The sequence below is a fragment of the Arachis hypogaea genome, chromosome 12 (assembly GCF_003086295.3).
Source record: "Arachis hypogaea cultivar Tifrunner chromosome 12, arahy.Tifrunner.gnm2.J5K5, whole genome shotgun sequence".
NCBI lineage: Eukaryota > Viridiplantae > Streptophyta > Magnoliopsida > Fabales > Fabaceae > Arachis > Arachis hypogaea.
The window spans coordinates 90,170,331-90,193,850 of NC_092047.1; the positions used below are offsets into that span (position 1 = coordinate 90,170,331).

At 35.8% G+C, this 23,520-nt stretch overlaps 1 protein-coding gene across 2 annotated transcripts in view; it reads right to left on the reverse strand.

The window, feature by feature from the left end:
• The window catches only part of LOC112730230 (putative leucine-rich repeat receptor-like serine/threonine-protein kinase At2g19230), a 34,830-nt gene extending 22,127 nt beyond the window's left edge, over positions 1–12,703 (reverse strand). The window contains exons 1-3 of one of the 2 annotated variants that reach the window (XM_072209470.1): positions 12,576–12,703; positions 11,942–12,488; positions 11,150–11,470 (exon numbers count right to left, since the gene is read on the reverse strand). In XM_072209470.1, the coding sequence (XP_072065571.1) occupies positions 11,287–11,470; positions 11,942–12,488; positions 12,576–12,648 (804 nt within the window). In that variant the 5' untranslated portion in view covers positions 12,649–12,703 and the 3' untranslated portion in view covers positions 11,150–11,286. Of the gene's footprint in view, positions 1–11,149; positions 11,471–11,941; positions 12,489–12,575 lie in introns of those variants that run through there. The other variant, XM_025780327.3, reaches the window with a different exon arrangement.
• Positions 12,704–23,520: the final 10,817 nt, after the last annotated feature.

Genomic DNA, 23,520 nt, shown 5'->3' on the forward strand with positions numbered 1-23,520 from the left:
TGTTGCTTCTGCAAGAGTTTGATATAGAAATAAGAGACAGAAAAGGGACAGAGAACCAAGTGGCTAATCATCTATCCCGGATAGAGCCAGTTGAAGGGACGCCTCTCCCCTCTCTTGAGATCTCTGAGACTTTTCCAGATGAGCATTTATTTGCCATTCAGGAAATACCATGGTTTGCCGATATTGCAAACTATAAAGCTGCAAGGTTCATACCCAAGGAGTACAACAGGATACAAAAGAAAAAAATTAATTACTGATGCAAAGTACTACTTGTGGGATGAACCTTATCTCTTTAAGAGATGTGCAGACGGAATAATCCGTAGGTGTGTGCCTAGAGAAGAAGCACAGAGGATCCTGTGGCATTGCCACGGATCTCAATATGGAGGCCATTTCGGAGGTGAGCGAATAACCACCAAGGTCCTCCAATGTGGCTTCTATTGGCCCACACTCTATAAAGATTCCCGAGAGTTTGTACATAACTGTGACAGTTGCCAAAGAGCTGGTAATCTGCCTCATGGTTACGCCATGCCTCAACATGGAATCTTGGAAATTGAGTTGTTTGACGTATGGGGAATTGACTTCATGGGACCTTTCCCACCATCATACTCAAACACTTATATTCTGGTAGCAGTTGACTATGTATCAAAATGGGTTGAGGCCATTGCCACACCCACCAATGATACTAAAACAGTACTGAAATTCCTCCAGAAACATATCTTTAGCAGGTTTGGTGTCCCTAGAGTACTCATCAGTGATGGGGGCACTCACTTCTGCAATAAACAGCTTTACTCTGCCATGGTTCGGTATGGAATTCGCCATAAGGTGGCTACTCCATATCATCCACAAACTAATGGGCAAGCTGAAGTCTCTAACAGAGAATTAAAGAGAATCCTAGAACGGACAGTAAATACCCGTAGAAAGGATTGGGCACGGAGCTTGGATGATGCTCTGTGGGCTTACAGAACAGCATTCAAGACCCCTATAGGGACCTCTCCATACCAACTCGTGTATGGTAAGGCATGTCACCTGCCCGTGGAACTGGAACATAAGGCCTACTGGGCAACCAGATTCCTAAACTTTGATACCAAATTAGCAGGAGAAAAACGATTGCTCCAGCTAAATGAGCTAGAGGAATTCAGATTCACAGCTTTCGAAAATGCCAAGCTTTATAAAGAGAAATAAAAAAAGTGGCATGACAGAAAGATGTCATCTAGAATCTTTGAACCAGGACAGAAGGTTCTGTTGTTTAACTCTAGACTCAGGCTATTCCCCAGGAAACTGAAATCTCGGTGGAGGGGACCATACGTGATTACAAGTGTATCACCATATGGTTATGTGGAGCTTCAAGATATTGATTCTAATAAGAAGTTCATTGTCAATGGACAGAGAATCAAGCACTATCTTGAAGGCAACATTGAGCAAGAATGCTCAAGGCTGAAGCTAGATTAAAAGCTCAGCAAGGTCCAGCTAAAGACAATAAAGAAGCGCTTGCTGGGAGGCAACCCAGCCATGGGGCAACAATCCTCTAAGCATTTTGTCCTATTTTTATTTTTATTTTTATTTGTTTATATAAAGTTCACTGACACTAAGGTGAAGAATCATTTAAGTCCACAGAGTTACAGAAGGACTCGGCACACAAAACAGAAAAAAAGAGCTCAATGGCAAGAAAACGCCAGTAATGGTAGCAATCTGGGCGTTCAACGCCAGAAATGGGCACCCACTGGGCGTTGAACGCCAGTAATGGCAGCAGCTGGGCGTTAAACGCCCAGGAGAGCAGCATTTGGGTGTTGAACGCCCAAAACAGGCAGTGTTTGGGCGTTCAAACGCCAGGATGGCAGGGAGGAGACAAAACTCATTTTTATTCAAATTTTTTCATTCTAAATCTTGATTTTCATACTTCAATACATGATTTCTTACATAAACATGTTAAGAACCCTGATTTTTAAAATCCCTAATTTCTAAAAACCCTACCTTAAAAATATCAAATGTATTTTAATCCATAAGCACCAGGCCTCTTTGTAAATTCAATCCAACTCTTTTCAAAACTTTTTTTTTACAAATCTATCTTTTCAACTCATCAATATCTTTTTCAAAACCTCCACTTTATCTTTTTCAAAAACTAAATCTATCTTTTTCAAAAATCTTTCATATCCTCTCAATTTTAAACTATATCTTCTCTTATCATATCTTCTATCTTATCTTTTCCAAATAAATCTTTTTATCATATCTTTATCTCTTTTTTTCGAAAACCCACCCTCCCTCCCTATAAATTTGAGTTCGGCCTCCCTCCCCTCCCATCAACAATTGCACCTAGCTCTCCTTCTATCCCTCTCCTTTCTTTTCTTTTGCTTGAGGACAAGCAAACCTCTAAGTTTGGTGTGTTTATCCGCGATCACTAAGATCATGGCTCCCAAAGGAAAACAACCCACTCCAAGAGGCAAGAAAGAGAGCGTTCCAAAACCACTTTGGAATCAAGGGAAGTTCTTATCTAAAGAACATTCGGACCATTATAACAAAATAATGGGTCTGAGATCAGTGATCCCGGAAGTTAGATTCGATCTGAAAGAAGATGAATATCCGGAGATCCAGGAGCAAATTCGAATCAGGAACTGGGAAGTCCTAGCTAATCCTGAAACGAAAGTGGGAAGGAATATGGTCCAGGAGTTCTATGCTAATATGTGGCAGACTGACAAGCAAAAACTATCTGGAACTGCTTTCTATGAATATCGGACCATGGTCAGAGGAAAGATTGTTCATACCATCCCTGATAAGATCAGAGAGATCTTAAAGCTACCTCAGCTGAAAAACAACCCAGACTCCTTCAACAGGAGAATGATGAGAACAGACAAGGGCCTGGATAAGATTCTAGAGGACATATGTATCCCTGGAGCCAGGTGGACCACCAACACAAAGGGTGTCCCAAATCAACTCAAGAGAGAGGATCTCAAACTAGTCGCCAGAGGATGGCTGGACTTCATTGGGCATTCTCTGTTGCCTACTAGCAACCGTTCTGAAGTCACAGTTAAAAGAGCAGTGATGATCCATTGCATAATGATGGGAAAGGAAGTGGAGGTTCATCAGCTGATCTCAGCTGAATTCTACAAAATTGCTAACAAAAATTCTAAAGAGGCCAGGTTGGCTTATCCAAGCGTGATTTCTCTGCTCTGCAAGGACGCCGGAGTAAGAATGGGAATAACTGAGTATATCTCAGTTGAGAAACCAATTACCAAAGCATCAATGGAAAAACAACAAGCACAGGATGATCCCACCAAGAAGAAAACACAGGAATTTCTCCCAGAAATCCCTCAATCTGAATACTGGGAGTATCTTGAGACGTCTATCACCAAGATATGGGAAGCTATGGAGCAAATAATAAAAGAACAGAAGGAACACAGTCAAATGCTGACCTATATGTTTAAAGAACAAGAGGAGCAAGGGCGTGACTTAAGGGAATTGAAGCGCCAGAAGTTATCTCTTGAAGAATCAAGCACCCCACGGATCAAAGGACCACCTATTTCCCAGAACAAAGGTTGTTAAATTCCAATTTCTGCTTTAACTCTGTGATAGTGTCATTAGAGAAGTTCACCTTAGGAGTCATATAGTAGTAATTAGTATCTATTTTGATCTTATCTCCAATTAAGCCATAGTTTATTTTTCTCATCATCAGCAAACATGAATAAAATAGTAGATCTTTTGAATAAGAGGCAATAAAATTTCGAGTTTTAATAAGAGAAATTCTAATTAGTTACATGTGGTGGCAATACTTTCTGTCTTCTGAATGAATGCTTGAACAGTGCATATGTCTCTTGAATTTGTTGTTTAAGACTGTTAAATATGTTGGCTCTTGAAAAAATGGTGAACATGAGACATGTTATTGATAATCTGAAAAATCATAAAAATGATTCTTGAAGCAAGAAAAAGCAGCAAAAAAAAAAAAAAAAAAAGAAAAGCAGAAAAAGCCAATAGCCCTTAAAACCAAAAGGCAAGGGTAATAAAAAGGATCCCAAGGCTTTGAGCATCAGTGGATAGGAGGGCCTAAGGGAATAAAATCCTGGCCTAAGCGGCTAAATCGAGCTGTCCCTAACCATGTGCTTGTGGCGTGAAGGTGTCAAGTGAAAACTTGAGATTGAGCGGTTAAAGTCAAGGTCCAAAGCAGAAAGAAGAGTGTGCTTAAGAACTCTGGACACCTCTAATTGGGGACTTTAGCAAAGCTGAGTCACAATCCAAAGGGTTCACCCAATTATGTGTCTGTGGCATTTATGTATCCGGTGGTAATACTGGAAAACAAAGTGCTTAGGGCCACGGTCAAGACTCATGAAATAGCTGTGTTCAAGAATCATCATACTGAAATAGGAGAATCAATAACACTATCTGAATTCTAAGTTCTTATAGATGCCAATCACTCTGAGCTTCAATGGATAAAGTGAGATGCCAAAACTGTTCGGAAGCAAAAAGCTGCTAGTCCCGCTCATCTAATTAGAATCTGAGCTTCACTCAAAAACTCTGAGATATTATTGCTTCTCAACCTATTAGTCTTCTATTTTATTTGTCTAGTTGCTTGAGGACAAGCAACATTTTAAGTTTGGTGTTGTGATGAGCGGATATTTTATACGCTTTTTGGGGTTAATTTCATATAGTTTTTAGTATGTTTTAGTTAGTTTTTAGTTTATTTTCATTAGTTTTTAGGAAAAATTCATATTTCTGGACTTTACTATGAGTTGTGTATTTTTCTGTAATTTTAGGTATTTTTCTGGCTGAAATTGAGGGAGTTGAGCAAAAATCTGATTCAGGCTGAAAAAGGACTGCTGATGCTGTTGGATTCTGACCTCCCTGCACTCAAAGTGGATTTTCTGGAGCTACAAAACTCGAAATGGCGTGCTTCCAATTGCGTTGGAAAGTAGACATTCAGGGCTTTCCAGAAATATATAATAGTCCATACTTTGCTCAAGGATAGATGACGTAAACTTGCGTTCAACGCCAGTTCTCTGCCCAATTCTGGCGTCTAGCGCCAGAAAAGGATTAAAAGTTGGAGTTCAACGCCAGAAATGGATCCAAACCTGGCGTTGAACGCCCAAAATGGCCTTATGCACGTGAATTGCTTAAGTCTCAGCCCCAGCACACACCAAGTGGGCCCCAGAAGTGGATCTCTATACCATCTGTTATAGTTTATTCAATTTCTGTAAACCTAGGCTACTAGTTTAGTATTTAAACAACTTTTAGAGACTTATTTTGTATCTCATGACATTTTAGATCTAAACTTTGTACTCTTTGACGGCATGAGTCTCTAAACTCCATTGTTGGGGGTGAGGAGCTCTGCTGTGTCTCGATGAATTAATGCAAGTATTTCTGTTTTCTATTCAAACATGCGTGTTCCTATCTAAGATATCTATTCGTGCCTAACTATGGAGAAGGTGATGATCAGTGACACTCATCACCTTCCTCAATTCATGAACGTGTGTCTGACAACCACCTCCGTTCTATATCAGATTGAATGAGTATCTCTTAGATTCCTTAATCAAAATCTCCGTGGTATAAGCTAGATTGATGGCGGCATTCATGAGAATCCGGAAAGTCTAAACCTTGTCTGTGGTATTCCGAGTAGGATTCAGGGATTGAATGACTGTGACGAGCTTCAAACTCGCGAATGCTGGGCGTAGTGACAGACACAAAAGGAGGGTGAATCCTATTCCAGCATGATCGGGAACCTCAGATGATTAGCCATGCTGTGACAGAGCATTTGGACCATTTTCACAAGAGGAGGGGATGTAACCATTGACAATGGTGATGCCCCAACACACAGCTTGCCATAGAAGGACGTGCGTGCATGAATCAGAGAACAGAGGAAAGCAGAGATTCAGAAGACAAAGCATCTCCAAAACTCCAACATATTCTCCATTACTGCATAATAAGTAACTTTTAACCCATGCTCTCTTGTTCATTTGCAATTCAACTGATAAATATAATTGACTTCCTGACTAAGAATTGCAAGATAATCATAGATTGCTTCAAACCAACAATCTCCGTGGGATTCGACCCTTACTCACGTAAGGTATTACTTGGACGACCCAGTGCACTTGCTGGTTAGTGGTACGAGTTGTGAAAAGTGTGATTCACAATTCATGCACCAGTAACCTGCCTATTCACCCTCAGCTTCTTTTTCCTCAATTTTTGAGAAATTAAGTGGAGGTATTGAATTTCTTTGGTCTTTGATGTTTTAGGATCTAATTAGTTTGAGAAAAATGTTCACTCTAACTTATGTGAAGATTGGGTAAGGTGAGGATACCATAATTCTATTTTAATTTCACTGAATTTGAGCTTTGGATATTAAATTGGATATATATGTGCTATGAATGTGTATTAGGTTGTGAATAAATAATTGGAGCTTGAAATTGTGAATATTGGAACTTGGAGGAAGCTGAGCCTAGTGTTTATTGAATTTCGAAGGGCTGTGTTTGTTTTAAATAAGTTGCTTTGGTCACTTACGTGGGAATCGGCCAAGGTATGGTTTAGGTTTCTTGCATTTAATATATAATGTCCTATGAAAACTTAGGCTAGATGACCATAGGATAAGCTGAAATGCACGGAACTGTACAATACTTAGTATTCTTGATATCTATGATGTGATTTGGTTATATAATGGAGGTCATTATTATATTGACATTTCAATTCAATATGAGTAAGTTGGTGATTTTAGGTTTACGAGCATATTGAATGAATGCATGATGGATTTGTTGAAATGTATAATATTGATGGATGGTGGTTGATAAAATGGTGTAAAGTTTTGTTATTGGAATATAGTGTTGGGATTGGCAAGTTTAGTAAGGAATGGAATGAAGATTTTGGAATGTAAATGAGGTTTAAGAGGTTTTGTAAAAGTTGGTTTTTGGCCGAACTTCGGCGAGGCATAACTTAGCTTCCGAACCCTCAATTTGTTTCCAACTTGTTTTAAAGTGAAAATTGGTTCGGTGAAATTTATGCCGTTCAAAGAACGGAAGAAAAATTATTTAAAACAATCAAGTTATGCTCGTCGAAAGTTTTGGAGTGTAATATGTAATTATGCAGGTAAGTTTTCCATGTTTATGGAGCTCTCTGGTTGTTCTAATTTTTTTTGGAAAGACGCACGTTCACGCGTACGCGTGGCCCACACGTACGAGTGGCATGCAATTTGACTGTGCGTATACGAAAAGCCCTATGCGTATGCGTAATGAGCCAGCATGCATGTCCACGCGTACACATGACTCACGCATACGCGTGACGTGAGGTACTCACCAATGCGTACACATGACAAGGGGACGCGCGCGCGAGCGACATTTTTACACTCCCACGCGCACGCATGAGCCATGCGTACGCGTGGCCCCTATCTCAGCAATCATGGTTTTCAGAATTTTAAACCGCACTTCAAGCTTCTAAAACTCTATTTTCATTCTTTTAATCATTAATAATAGTATTAAACCTGATAATCAAATGAAGTTAGGAAATAGGGATAACTTGGAGATGAAGTAAAAGCTAAAAAGTGATGAATCGATTATGAAATGTTACAGATGATCATATATGATACTTGGCTTGATAATCAAATGAATGATCATGTATAATTCTTGGCTTGAAATGATTAAATGATCTGAGATATGAGATTCCCTGGATAAAGTACCGTCGCTTGCCACCACGTGTACCAGGTTGAAAACTCGATACTCTGTTGACCCTACGACGTTAGGGTGACCGAGAACTTATAAATTCCCGGAAATGTTAACCTCCATTGAGCAATATTGATTATTTGAGAAAAAGCTATGCATAGACTCTTGGGGATGCACGTCGAGGGACAGTCTAAGGTTTTCAGACTTGTCGGATTGGCTGGATAACCGACAGATCAGCCTCATCAGCCATAGGACAGGCATGCATCATATGCATACTACTTGGATTACTTGTTTGTGCATTAACTGGGTGTGCCTAAGTGTACTTGCCATGTTAAATGTATATTTGTTACTTACAATATTTGTAACCTTCTTGTGCTTGCCTTTATCTATTATTTGTCTGTGAAATGCTGACGGAGATGGAGGTAAGGAGGAATGGCAATATGGGACTTAGATTTAAGACTATGTTAAGTTAGAGGTCGTAATACCACACCACCTCTGTTTTACGGCTTAAGGGTAAAACTCAGTGTGGTAGGGTGTTATAACCTTGCTCGCTCTCCCATTGCGGGGGCAACTGTTACGGACCTGACCCTCGGATCTCCCACTCGGAACGGCCTCCGAACCCGGATACTCGGGGTTGGCCCACCTCCTTCCTCTAGAAGAACTAAAACGGCCTTTTAGACCTTCTAACCGACTTTCGAATTCAAATACCTCCCTTATCTTAGCCAAATAAGATAAGATGAGATAACTTCCACTAGCTATATAAAGGGGAGCCCAAACCCCCTCAGGTACGTCATTCATTCCACACTTTACACCTCTTAGATCTATTCTTACTTGAGCTTCAGGGTGTCTTTGCAGGTACCACTCCCCCCCCCCCCCAATTGCTCTAGTCAGACAATTCGATGACCGTCTTGACTCATAAGTCTTCGATCCATCTCACAACCCGTACTAGAAGCATCCAGTATATTAACCAACCTAAAAAAAGAACCTATCCAACACCAATATGTGTCTTTTCTGCCTCAGACACCTCCAAAATCCATGGCAGAATCATAAAACAAAAGAGAAGTAGAACTCAAACAGAAACAGGGATAAGGAGGAGCTGACGACATTTTTGGACTGTTACAGCGAGGGCTTTTGGTGAGCAGAGGCACGGCGGCGCGCGAATTCTCTTCTTTTCCATTACTCTCTTCGTTGTCCTCTTCCATTTGCAATTCTTGTCCTTTTCTCTTTTATTGCATAGAGTCGTTTATTATTAGTGCTTCCTCCACCAAAGAAGCAGCACAAAGCCCTGACATTGCAAGCGCCGCCTTTGAATCGAGTCTCCCTTAATTGTAATCCATCCTCCTCCTCACTAAACCCCGCCTCCCATGATCTCAACGCTCCACCCCTCCGAGTTCTTCGTCACCTGTCTCATTGTCTTCACCTGCAATGCCATCATCGTTGCCATGTATCGCACCCACGTTTTTTCCTTTGTTATTCACGTTTTCTCTGCTTCTTTCTTTTTACATAATCTCTTTTTCTATATTTTTTTCCTCCCTTCTTTTCCGATCATTTCTCTCTAATATTTTCCCTCTTTTTTTCTTTCTTCTTTCTCCCCTTTGCTTCTCTCTTTTTCTCTATTTCTCTCTCTAATTTGTGTTGCTCTCAAATCGCCTCTACCACGCCACTGTTGAAGTCGTCATTCTCCGCCTTGTTCTATCCCTTTTATTCATCTGTTGTCCCTTTTTTAGTTTTATTTTTCGAGGGACTTTTTGCTATTTTTTTCTTCAATCCAGCATTTATGCTATAGAATTATTTTTTAGTTTTGTTTGAAATTGTTTTTGAAAACTCTAGGTGGTTATGATGGTAATGTTTAAGATTTGAAAAAGATTGAGGTGGTGATTTTGTTGTTAAGAAAGTTTCAAAGGTTGGAGAAAATAAAAGAGACAAAGGTAGTTGAGGTATTTTAATTAATTATTAATGGATTTAACGGAAATTTAACGATTGGTTATTGTTGTTAAAAAAATTCATCGATAAAAAATATTTTTTATGGTTATAACTTTAGTTTTAATTATTTATAGTTAATTTTGTCAGTATCTAAATATTTTATTTTAAAAATAATTATTTATTTTATAAAAATAATATGTTTTTATGACATATAATTTTTTAAAAAAAGATGCTTTTTTTTTTGTATTTTATTATCAACAGATTAATGACAAAAAATTGAATTGGTATGTTTTTTTTTTACTGATTTTTCTAAATATTTTATTTTAAAAATAATTATTTATTTTATAAAAATAATATGTTTTTATGACATATAATTTTTTTAAAAAAGATGCTTTTTTTTGTATTTTATTATCAACAGATTAATGACAAAAAATCGAATTGGTATGTTTTTTTTTTACTGATTTTTCTTGTGAACTGGATTAGTTTGGTAGTCGATTTTTAATTAACTTGTTAATTTGGTTGTTTTTATCTACTTTTCAGAATTATGATTGCTATACAAATTTTAATTTCTTGTCAATAATCATCATAATTGCCCTTTAGTAATCATCATATAGGATTTTTGACATTCTTAGCCTGTTTATTTAGATGAGGTTGAGCGGCCCACTTCATTTGGTGACGGACTTGAATGGCACGAGGTGATCATGCGCATTTGCCGCACGTAAATTGAAAGTCCTAATTAATTTGTTTTGCAAAATTATCTTCTTAATTAATAATTCTAAAATTAAAATATATATATATATATATATATATATATATATATATATATTGAAAAATGGTAGGAAGTAAGGGTGTTTGCACTGCGATTTGGATTGATTTTGAGTCGAAAATTCATTCGATTTGAACACTAACTTTACTTGCGGTGCAGTTTGGATTGGATGATTTTTTTAGAAAAATCTGATCCGCTCCTCTTCAATTTCAAGCGGTTTGGATTGGATTGGATTTACAGTTTTGTAAATTAAAAAAATTAAATATATATAACAAGTCTCAACATCAAATTTTAAATAATCAAGAATGACATAACAAGTTTCAACAATATCTTAGCAAGCCAAAGATAACATAATAATAGAAATAAAAGCAGGGACGGAGGCAAGTGTTAGAGAAAGGGGGCAATGGCCGCCCCTTAAATTAAAAAATTAATTTTTATATTAGTCCTCTTAATTTTAATTTTTTCTTCTTCTAAAAATATATTTTTATTATGTTGTCCCCTCCTAAGAATTACTCTACCTCCACCCTAAATAAAATTATAGGTTAGTTAAAATAAATAAAAAAATAATATTTTAAATATAAAATATTTATTAAATAATAATAATACATGAATAATATAAAAATATATAACAAATTAAATATGTTATAATTATAATTGTAAATATAATAATAAAATAATAATATTATAGTACATTGTGCGGTTTGGATTGGATTGAATCGGTTATGAAAAGTATATTCGAAATTCGATCTGATCCGACGATTAAAAATAGAATCCAATCAAATTTAAAGTACCGCAGTTTTAATCAATTTTTTATTTGGATTAGATTGAATGAACGGTTTAATTTAGATCAATTTAGATTTGAACACCTCTAATAAAAAGTTGAGTCAAGAAAATTTTGAAACCTTTTTTATTCTTAGGTGTTTTTCTAAAAAAAACTGTTTGACTTAAACGGTAAAACTGTATGTCTCATTGCAAAACTATCTCATTGAGAGCTGCACAAAGATTTGAGTATTGAGTGAGGAATATAGTATCTATAGTAACAGGAGCGTGTGCAAATGAGTGACTAAGTGAGTGTGTGTTGTGTATAAGAAAAAATAAATAAAAACTTCCTTTTTCCTCTTCTCCTTGAACCTTTTGAGTTTCATTCAACCTGGAGAACAGTGGTAGGATTGGTTCCGTAAATTTTTTTTAAAGAAGGTACAAGTATTTTATTTTATATTTAATATATCAAAAAGTTCATGTGTTTATGTTTGTACTTTTTAAAAATTATAAATAATTTTAAATCACATAAAAAATTTTTTTAAAATTAGTTTGTATTTATTAAAATTAAAAAATTTAATATAATTTTATATATTAATTAATATTTAAATTTAATTTTTATATTAATATTTATTATAACATTTTAAATTTTAAAAATTATTTTATCAAATATATTATTTTGTATTTATTAAAAATTAATTTTAATTTAATTTATTAAACATAAATATTACAATTTTAAAAAAATTATTTTTAAAAATTAATTTTTAAAAATTATTCTTAAAAAATAAAAATTTTATCAAACTAAACCGTACATCACTCCAATAAAAACTAAGTGGGCAATGATCCGACTGAATGGACTAACCTGTATGTTAAGTTGGTGATGGAACCGAGATCTAGTCTTAGGACACGTGCCAATGATCCAACCGACTGTATGCTAATGCTGTAAGTATCATTTGGCAAAGTCCTCAATTCTATTACCGAAATAAACGGTGTCCCAGTGCCTGTGTTAGCGAGACAGAGATGTATATGATCCTGTGATGAAGAGTAGATGATCTCATAGTTTACGCTGATTGATGAGTTTGTGAATTTCACTGTTTCCCACACATTTGGTCCAACATGAAGTTCAAATTGTGGGAGTTTATTAAGACCATCATAGTTTCCGTACAAGAAACTAGCTCTGATTAAATAATCAACACCACTTGTCATGTTTATTTTGTAACAGTTTCTCACACCATTAGGGAAACTCCTTAGGTAACTAAATTGTTGTTGATGAGTAATCCTATCTTCAGGCGATAGAGTCTTACTCACACCGGAATCAATGAAATTAGCATCTGAAATATAATTGATTCCTGTGTTCTTTTCAGTGTAGCTAAAATTTTCAGGTAATCCACAATCTATGCTAATGAATCCTGATAAAAACCATTAATTAAACTTTATTAAATTAAAGAAGTTGTAAACCTTAAAATTACCCTTCAAATTTTAATAAATAACCGAACCTGATTGATCCTGCCCTATGACCAGTGTTAAGAGAGAAAGAGCTCCAAGCAGGAGAAAAAGAGAATGTAGCATCTTTGCCGTGTACTATGTTTTGTTTGAGGTGACAAAGATTACGAGTGGTTGAGTGCCTATTTAATGGCTTTACATTGCTCAAGTTGCATTTTTTAAGTTGCAATTTATTTAACCGTTTTATTAATTTATTATAGTTGTGTTATTAATTGTACTGGCTCTCTATAATATACAGATGATGAGATATTACAGTGTTGACCCAGAAGGGTAAAGAGAAAAATTCCAAGTCAGCTTCTATATCATTTTCCTTCCTGATAGTTTATTCCTACTTGCTACGATATTCATCATATTTTAGACCAGAACTGATTTAAAATACTACATATTTTAGCAGGAGCTATTCAGACAAAGAAGTTCAAAATATTTTTTAAAAATAATTTTTAATAATTAAAATTTAATATATATAATCAATTAAATTATATTATTTTTGTTAAAATTAGATCAAATAAATTAATTTAATCGAAAAATCAGTAAATTAAATTTTAAACTAGTCTAAATTAATATTTTTTTTATAAAAAATAACTACAATAATTTTATTATAAAAATAACTAAAATATTTCTTTTTTTTATACCGAAAATAGGGAGACTTAAACCTACGACTTCTTTGAACTATAACTCATCGACAACTAAAATATTCCTATATATATATATATATATATATATATATATATATATATATTAAATTTTGAGAATTCTAAATCCTAATCCTATAACGGCATAAAGAGAAGAGAATGGTTAGAATTTAGCTTTTCGAAATTTAATAATAATAATAATAAGAGTATTTTAGTTATTTTTTATAATAGGGATATTGTAGTCATTTTTTATAAAAAAGTATTAATTTAGATTGGTTCAAGGTGCAATTCACTGATTTTTTGGCCAAATCAATTTGTGTGATCTAATTTTGACAAAAATAATACCATTTAATCAATTATATGTATTAAATTTTAATTACTAAATAATATTTTAAAAAAAGACGTTTTAGTGGGAGTACATAAGGAGTACATAGTATATAAGGTGTAATAACTCAACAAATATTTTCTAAGGGGATTTTTCATTCTTATCAAAATGAGAAGAACTTATTTTTTCTTCCTCTCTCAATCCCTTCTGGTTCATCAAACCATCAACATCATAGCTTGGGGCATGAGATTTTTTTCATGGTGCGGTGAGCTTGGAGAGCAACTAAGCTGTGTTAAAAAAAAGTTGTGAATTGAGATTCAATCGTTGCCAATTTTACCATTTTCTTTCTTTCTCTAATTTTTCTTTTGATATTTTCTTTTCCTTTTTCTTACCTCTTCGTTCAAACTCATTCAATAGAATTTGATGAAAGGCTATTTCGGAAGATTCTTTCTTATTACTCTATGATTCATTGATTTCTCAAAATGGCGGACATGGTAAATAGATCATCGAGTGGTGGTTTTGACAACTGGAACAATGTCATATGAAGCATGGCTACAATGACATACTCTCATTGTAATAATAAGCATGGCTACACAGAAGTTGTGTGCTGTACGAAGTATGGCTACTCCTCCCATTCCTATCAACGGCAGCAATATGACACTACCATCAATGACGTGATCACTGAGGAGCATGATGCTATACTTAGTGACAAACAATTCCAGCTCAATTGTCTCCAAGAGAACACTGGAATATCAAGATCTGAGTTGACTCTAAAGCAAAGATTTGCCTTGTTAAAGTTAATCAAAGATAAAAGTGTGCATCAACAACCTCATAATGTAAACCAAATTTTGACTAATTCCATTCAAACCTCCACTCCAGGTAAAACCATCACATTACATTTTAATGCGAGAATTATGAGTATTATCACTCTAAAATTTACACTATGGGTCATAGACTCCGGTGCAACAGATCATGCGACTTTTGACTTAAAAGATTTTGCAAGCTTTCAAAATATTGCTCCAATCAATGTGATATTGCCAAATGGGACCAAAACTCTTAGCACCATCATTGGCACAATCACATTCTCTAAAAATTTTTTTCTAACAAATATTTTGTACATTCTTTCTTTTGATTTTAAATCGATCTCTGTGTCAAAATTAACTTCAAACTTACATTGCTAACTGTTAATTGATGATAAGTGTTGTGAGATACAAGATCGATCCACATCAAAGTTGATTGGCATTGCTGCGTGTATAGAAGGGTTATATACAATGAGTAGAGAACCAGGATTCTCTCATTTTCCTCCTCCTCCAACAAAGTAAGCTTCATTGGCGGCAACTATGACTACTACTCATCCCATAACACCTTCACATACTGAGCACAATAATATTTGGCATCTTAGATTAGGACACATACCCATGCATAAATTGATTTTGCTGAAAAAATATTATCCTTTTATAGATCGTATTGCTTCAAAACTTCCTTGTGACTCATGTCATTTTGCAAAACAAAAGAAATTATCTTTTGATCTTAGTAGAACTGAAATAAAGGATTGTTTTGACTTAGTTCATATGGATATATGGGATCCTATTTCTGTCCTGTCTAATGAAGGATATAGGTATTTTTTACTGTGGTAGATGGTAAGAGCAGGTTCACTTGGATTTTTTTTATGAAAACCAAATCTGAGGCATCATAATTGGTTATTAATTTTGTGAATTTTGTCAGAGTACAATCTAAAAAACAAGTTAAGTGTATAAAGACTAACAATGGCCAGAATTCACTCTAAAATCCTTTTTTGCATCAACTGGCATTTTACATCAAACTTCTTGTGTAAAAACACCAAAGCAAAATGAGATTGTAAAGAGAAAACACCAGCACATTTTAGGTGTTGCTAGAGCACTGTTATTTTAATCAGGAATTCCACATTGTTTTTGGCAATACGTAATTGCTCACGCTATTCACCTAATTAATAGGCTGCCCATCACTAAACTAGATAATGCTAGTCCTTATAAGCTTTTGTATGGTAACTTGCCTAACCTTTTATATTTAAGAGTATTTGGTTCTCTTGCATATGCCTCCACATTAACAAATTCAAGAACAAAATTAGACACAAGAGCCAGAAAAATAGTTTTTCTCGGTTTTAAATTAGGAACAAAGGGCTTTCGACTTATTGATTTAAAATCAAAGGAAATTTTCATATCTAGAAATATAACTTTCTATGAAACTCATTTTCCATTTTTACATTTTACTAGCACTGATATTTCTGTGGTACCCACTCGTACTCCACAATGCATTGATCTTTTTGAATATGATACACTATTTACACATCATTTGCAATCACCCACATATACTACACTCATAGATTCAAATGAACATTTCTCAAGCTCAATGCACTCACTAATTTTTTCACACACTATTGCACCCATTACCACATCACACACTAATAATGCACCTGCATCACAATACTCTGACATCACACATGATTGCATCACTAGAAAATCTGAAAGAGTCAAGAAACTGCCTGCTTATTTGAAGGACTATCATTGTATGATAACCCACACAGCTCACTCTAGCAACTTTGCCAACTTTAACTCTTTATATCCTATCTCACAACACTTGTCATATGATAAACTAACCCCAAAATATAAGCCACTTTCTCTAGCCATCACCTCAAATCCAGAACCTAGCACTTATGAAGAAGTGGCTGCACATGAATGTTGGAGAAAGACAATACAAGATGAATTGACAACTCTAGATCAGAACAAAATTTGGTGTCTCACTGAACTCCCAAAAGACAAGAAGGTTGTGGGTTGTAAATGAGTTTTTCGGGTAAAATTCAATCCCGATGGCACCATAGAGAGGCACAAAGAGAGACTAGTTGTAAAAGGATTCACTCAAGTGCAAGGAGTAGATAATGGTGATACTTTTAGTCCAGTTATCAAAATGACTACCCTACGAGTAATGTTAGCATTAGCAGCGACAAAAAAATGACATTTGAAACAGCTGGACGTCAATACTTCCTTCCTTCACGGAGATTTGGACAAGAAAGTTTATATGAAGATACCATTCGGTTTGGCTGTGTCACAACCAGGTTTGATTTGTAAATTGCAAAAGCCTCTATATGGGCTTAAGCAAGCAAGCATGCAACGGAACATTAAACTCACTCAGACTCTTGTGGATGCTGGTTATAAGCAGTTTTTTTTATGATCATTCACTCTTCATCAAGAAACAATCCAAAAGCTTCACTGTCAATTTAGTATATGTTGATGACTTGGTTTTAATCGGGAATGACATTGGTAAAATCAATTCCATCAAGTAAAATTTGGATGACAAATTCAAAATAAAGGATCTTGGTGATCTCAAGTACTTCTTGGAAATGGAAGTAGCACGCTCTAATGACAAGCGGATAAATGTCGGTCAAGAATTACCAAAAAGTTTTTTTTCCAAATCAACATCGCAAAGTATAGTCTCAACCGACGAAATTTTCGCTAGTCAAATTTAAAATGTGTGTCACAAATAAAATCAATAACCGGGAGTAGAATACCAGGTCATTTTCCCTAGGAGTTGACACAAGATGCACATCATTGGTTATGATTTCCTTAGAATTTTCGAAGTTGAGAGCAAGAAAAATAAATAACTAGAAATTAGAACAATAAATAACTAGCAAGAATTGACAATTAATCAATATAAAAGATCTTAGTTAGGGGTGAGATTTGGAATTTCTATCCTCATTGTCTTTCCCAAGTGTGATGGTAAAGGCTCATTGGTCTCACTTAGTTATCCTCTAACAATTGAAGGAAAGTCAAGTGAACACAATTAACTTTAACTCACAAGTCCTAGTCACTTCATGGAGAGAGACTAGAGTTGGTGAGGTTCAAGCTAATTAGTAATCTTCAATTACCAATCAACACTTAAGTATAACAATTCAAGAGGCTCCAATTATTCAACCCCAAACTAAGCAAGGAAATCTACTCCATGATCGTAGATGACATTTCCTCAAACACTTGGTGTGCAAAGATAAAAGACATGATGAAAGCGAGAAAATAATCTAATTCAAGTTACCACTAATAATAATCAACAATAACAAAACAAGAAATAACAATGGATATGGAAATAACTCAATGCATTAACAAAATTCAAGATTAACAAGATCTAAATATGAGTTCAAGATAACCAAATTGAAAAGAGTACTAAAGGAATTAAAGAAGAAAACTATAAGGAAAATAACTAGGAGTGAAGGTAGTAGCAGTTTCTCTCAAAATCCAATTGAAAGTAAACTAAGAAAACCAAAACCCTAGAGAGAAGTAAGAGTTTCTGCCCCTCGAATTCAAGAACTAATCGAAAAACTAAAACTAAAAAAAAAGTGAAAAGTGTCTGTCCCCGCTCCATCCCCAGCCTCTTGTCTTCATTTTCAGACTTGAAACTGCGCCAAAAGCAGCTCAGAAATCGTCCCCAATGTATTCCTTTTACTGAGGCACGTGACACTCACCATGCGTACGCATCATATGGGCGATGATCTGGTCACGCATACGCGTCGGGACCAGCTTCTCCAAACTTCAATTTCTTGTGTTCCTTCCTCTTTAGCATGCTTCCTCTTCATCCTCCATGCCATTCCAGCCCTATAACCCTAATATCACTCAACAAACGTATCACGACATTGAATGGTAATATGAGAGGATTAAAAATTAGTAGTTTAAAGGCCTAGGAAGCATGTTTTCAATCATAGCATAAAATTCGGAAGGGAACTTAAAAACATGCAAATTATATGGATAAGTGTGAGTAAAGTTAATAAAATCCACTTGATTCAATCCAGAATAAGTCATAAAATAGTGGTTCATCAAATCTCCCCACACTTAAACGTTAGCATGTTCTCATGCTAAGCTCAAGGGAACCAAAAGAGTGAAGGAAAAATGGTAGGACTTATGCAATGCAACCTATCTATATGAATGTAACTACATGCTAAATGCTTCTACCTACTTGGTTAAAAGTAAATCAACCTCCGAGAATATATGAACAAGTAGGGCTAGATCATGTGATGACTCATGAATTCCACTAATTCAAATCTCAAGAATGAAAGTACTGCAAGAAGAAAGCTCATGAAAGCCGGGAACACGGATTGAGCATCGAACCCTCACCGGAAGTGTATGCACTTTAATCACTCTAGTGTTTGAGGGTCGATTCTCTCGGATCTCTATTAATCCTGCTTTCTAAGGTTTGCTCTCCTTCTACCAATCAACAAAAATTTAAGCATGAATACACATATCAAGAGGTCTTTTTAAGGGTTGTAATGGGATTATGGTCAAGGTAGGAATGTATTTGGTTAAGTGAACTAAAATCCAAATCCTTGATTAACCTAAACTTCCTACCTAACCTAAGACACTCCATGTAATTACAATGAAAAACCTAACTACCCATTAACTATATTTCCACAAATTCATGCACCTTGATATTTTTTGAATACAAATTATATGTATTGATATCATCACTTACCTTGGGGCATTTTGTCCCCTTTTTATTGCTTTCTCTTTTTTATTTATTTATTTTTTTATGTAATTATGGTAGAGAATATATATATACACAAGGAGTTAATGTATATGATTAAAGTGTTGGATGCATGAACAAGTGCCGAAACTATTTTCATATTTTCACATAAGAATATAAAATACCCAATTCCCAAACCAATTCCCCTACACTTAATACATGTACACTCTCACTAGTCTTAGCTAACCAAGGATTCAAATTAAGGACATTTATTGTTTTCCACTTAGAGTTAGTGATGAGCTAAAACAAAGAACAAATGGAGTTAAATAGGTTCAACATTGGTTTGCAAATGACGATGAAAGAGTAAGGCCATTTGGGTATGTAAGCTTAGTGAAACAAAGGCTTCAATCACATAGATGCATTCATATATCAAACAATGAAAATATAGAATCAAGCAAGACAAAGATCACAATCTTAGAGAGAACAATACACACCAAATCAAAATATTGGTTGATAAGATGCAACCAATCAATAGGCTCAAAATCTCACGAGGCTTGTGTGTTCTAACTCTAAAACCATGTTCTAAAATAAATTTCTTCCAGCAAGTTCAAAAATTTTAATTCAAACTAGTGAAATGCCTTAAAATAGTTTCTTGGAAAAGAAATTATTACTTCAACCAAGTAGTACCTAAATGCAAGCAACTAACTACAAATGCAAGTTATCCTACCTAACAAAAGAAAATTAAAATATTGGTGTTGAAGAAAAGGATCGTTACCTACGGAAGTCGGTCACCGACCTCCCCACACTTAAAAATTTGCACGGTCTTCCATGATATTAGTGATGAGCAAAGCAGGGTCAGAATTGTCACTTCCACTATCCGTCTCTTGATTGTTTTCCATATTGTGATCTGAAGTGGACTCTGGAGTGTCGGGATCCTCCATAGGTGGGTTAATACAACCAATGAGCTTCTTCAAGTAGTTGTAGCAGCGCTTGTTGGGTCGCTCAATCTGCCCAATCTTCCGGCCTTGCCGGTCTACCTGCTCAGTAAGCTCAATCAACAATTGGTAGGCAGGCTGTTGTGGTGCATGTGGTGCTGTCGAAGTTGCCAGGATATCTGAGTGTGAGGCCATATCCAAGCTCGTGGTTACTATTTGAGATCTAATATATTTTCCATTCGGGACAATTTCGTCGTCCCTTGGAATCATTGTCTTCACATTCCTAGCCTCATAAAAAACTCCAATCGTAGACACCAGGTCCGTAACCAAAGCGGAAAGAGGGAGGTTGTCCACTATTTAAACTCGGCCCATAGCTTGTCGGATGAGTCGAGAAATGTTGAGAGGTTTCTCCATTAGGATACACCAAACAAGAATGGCCATATCTGCAGTAATGGTGGACTCATGAGTGATTGGCAATACATAGTGAGACATGATCTATTCCCACACTCGAGCCTCCATAATGAACGCTTGTGCTGAGATGTACTTAGGTTGAGTCCTGCTTTTCCCATGGATCCAATGGCTACCGGGTTGAGCAATGACCTGGAGGATGGAATCCCAGTCAAAATTGTATCTCTTGTGCTCAAATTGTGCCTCTTGGTTAGCATCCATCCCTTCTGGACTGGGTAAAACCCTAAGTATCCGCTGAATAGCGTCCTCCGATATCGGAACTTGCTTGCGGCACATGAAAATTGATTGAAGGGTAGGTGTGTGATAATTGGCGTAAAATTCAACTATCCATGAGAGGTTAACTTCGCTCGGCCTCCGATTTAAGAATCATTAATGCCGCCTCTCAATACGTGGTACCACAAATTGAACGAAGTGTTCTGGAAGAAGTAGGAGATGCTCATTGTGGTAGTTTCTATCTACCAAGATAGGGGACATCCACTCACAATAGTGGTTGGTGAATCTTGTGGAGTCGTTTGCCAGAACTTCCTTCTTCGCCTCGTCAATGCGGTTAGTGATGAGCGGATAATTTATACGCTTTTTGGCATTGTTTTTAGTATGTTTTTAGTAGAATCTAGTTACTTTTAGGGATGTTTTTAATAGTTTTTATGTTAAATTCACATTTCTGGACTTTACTATGAGTTTGTGTGTTTTTCTGTGATTTCAAGTATTTTCTGGCTGAAATTGAGGGACTTGAGCAAAAATCAGATTCAGAGGTTGAAGAAGGACTGCTGATGCTGTTGCATTCTGACCTTCCTGCATTCAAAGTGGAATTTCTGGAGCTACAGAACTCAAAATGGTGCGCTTCCAATTGAGTTGGAAAGCAGACATCCAGGGCTTTCCAGCAATGTATAATAGTCCATACTTTGAACGAGTTTAGACAATGTAAAAGGGCGTTGAACGCCAGTTCTACGCTGCTGTCTGGAGTTAAACGCCAGAAACAAGTCACAAACCAGAGTTGAACGCCAGAAATACGTTACAACCTGGCGTTCAACTTCAGAAAGAGCCTCTGCACGTGTAACATTCAAGCTCAGTCCAAGCACACACCAAGTGGGACCTCGGAAGTGGATTTATGCATCAATTACTTACTTCTGTAAACCCTAGTAGCTAGTTTATTATAAATAGGACTTTTTACTATTGTATTAGACATCTTTGGATCATCTTTGGACGCCTAGTTCTTAGATCATGGGGGCTGGCCATTCGGCCATGCCTGAACCTTTCACTTATGTATTTTTCAACGGTAGAGTTTCTGCACTCCATAGATTAAGGTGTGGAGCTCTGCTGTTCCTCATGAATTAATACAAAGTACTACTGTTTTCTATTCAATTCAACTTATTCCGCTTCTAAGATATTCATTCGCACTTCAACATGAATGTGATGAACGTGACAATCATCATCATTCCCTATGAACGCGTGCCTGACAACCACTTCTGTTCTACCTTAGATTGAATGAGTATCTCTTAGATCTCTTAATCAGAATCTTCGTGGTGTAAGCTAGATTGATGGCGGCATTCATGAGAATCCGGAAAGTCTAAACCTTGTCTGTGGTATTCCGAGTAGGATTCAGGGATTGAATGACTATGACGAGCTTCAAACTCGCGAGTGCTGGGCGTAGTGACAGACGCAAAAGGAGGGTGAATCCTATTCCAGTATGATCAAGAACCTCAGATGATTAGCCGTGCTGTGACAGAGCATTTGGACCATTTTCACAAGAGGATGGAATGTAGCCATTGACAACGGTGATGCCCTTACATAAAGCCAGCCATGGAAAGGAGTAAGATTGATTGGATGAAGACAGCAGGAAAGCAGAAGTTCAGAGGAACGAACGCATCTCCATACACTTATCTGAAATTCTCACTAATGATATACATAAGTATTTCTATCTTTATTTTCTGTCTATTTATTATTAATATTCGAAAACTCCATAACTATTTTATATCCGCCTGACTGAGATTTACAAGGTGACCATAGCTTGCTTCAAGCCGACAATCTCCGTGGGATCGACCCTTACTCACGTAAGGTTTATTACTTGGACGACCCAGTGCACTTGCTGGTTAGTTGTATCGAAGTTGTGAATGAAAAACGATTTATTAAGACGTGTGTACATAGTTTTTGGCGCCGTTGCCTGAGATCACAATTTCGTGCACCAAGTTTTTGGCGCCGTTGCCGGGGATTGTTCGAGTTTGGACAACTGACGGTTTATCTTGTTGCTCAGATTAGGTAATTTTCTTTTTGTTTTATTTTCAAATTTTTTTTTTAAAAAAATCTTTCAAAAATTTCTCCTTTGTTTTCGAAAAAATTTTAAAATAAAAATGTTTTCAAAAATATTTTTCTTCAGAATTTTTAAGAATGAATTCTAGTGTTTCATGATGATTTGTTGAATCCTGGCTGGCTGTAAGCCATGTCTAATCTTTTGGACTGGGGTTTCAACTTATCATCATAAGAGCTTGTTGATTCTCACACACTTAGTTGTTCTATACATGGAAGGTATCAACAGCATACTAAAGCTTGGCTGGCTATTAAGCCATGCCTAACCCTGTGATTGGAGCTTTAGACTAAAGAGCATAAGATTCCTGGAATTCATATTAAAAATTTTGGAATCCTTATTTTTCTTTTTCAAAATGATTTTCGAAAAAATTAAAAGAAAATACAAAAAAAATCATAAAATCATAAAAAACAAAAAAATTATTTTGTATTTCTTGTTTGAGTCTTGAGTCAGATTTAAAGTTTGGTGTCAATTGCATGTTCATCTTTCATTTTTCGAAAAATTCATGCATTCATAGTGTTCTTCATGATCTTCAAGCTGTTCTTGGTAAGTCTTTTTGTTTGATCTTGATGTTTTCTTGTTTTGCATCTTTTCTTGTTTTTCATGTGCTTTTTTGCATTCATAGTGTCTAAACATGAAAGATTTCCAAGTTTGGTGTCTTGCATATTTTCTTTGCATATAAAAATTTTCAAAAATAAGTCTTGATGTTCATCATGACATTCAAAGTATTCTTGGTGTTCATCTTGACATTCATAGTGTTCTTGCATTCATCATATACTTTGATCCATAACTTTC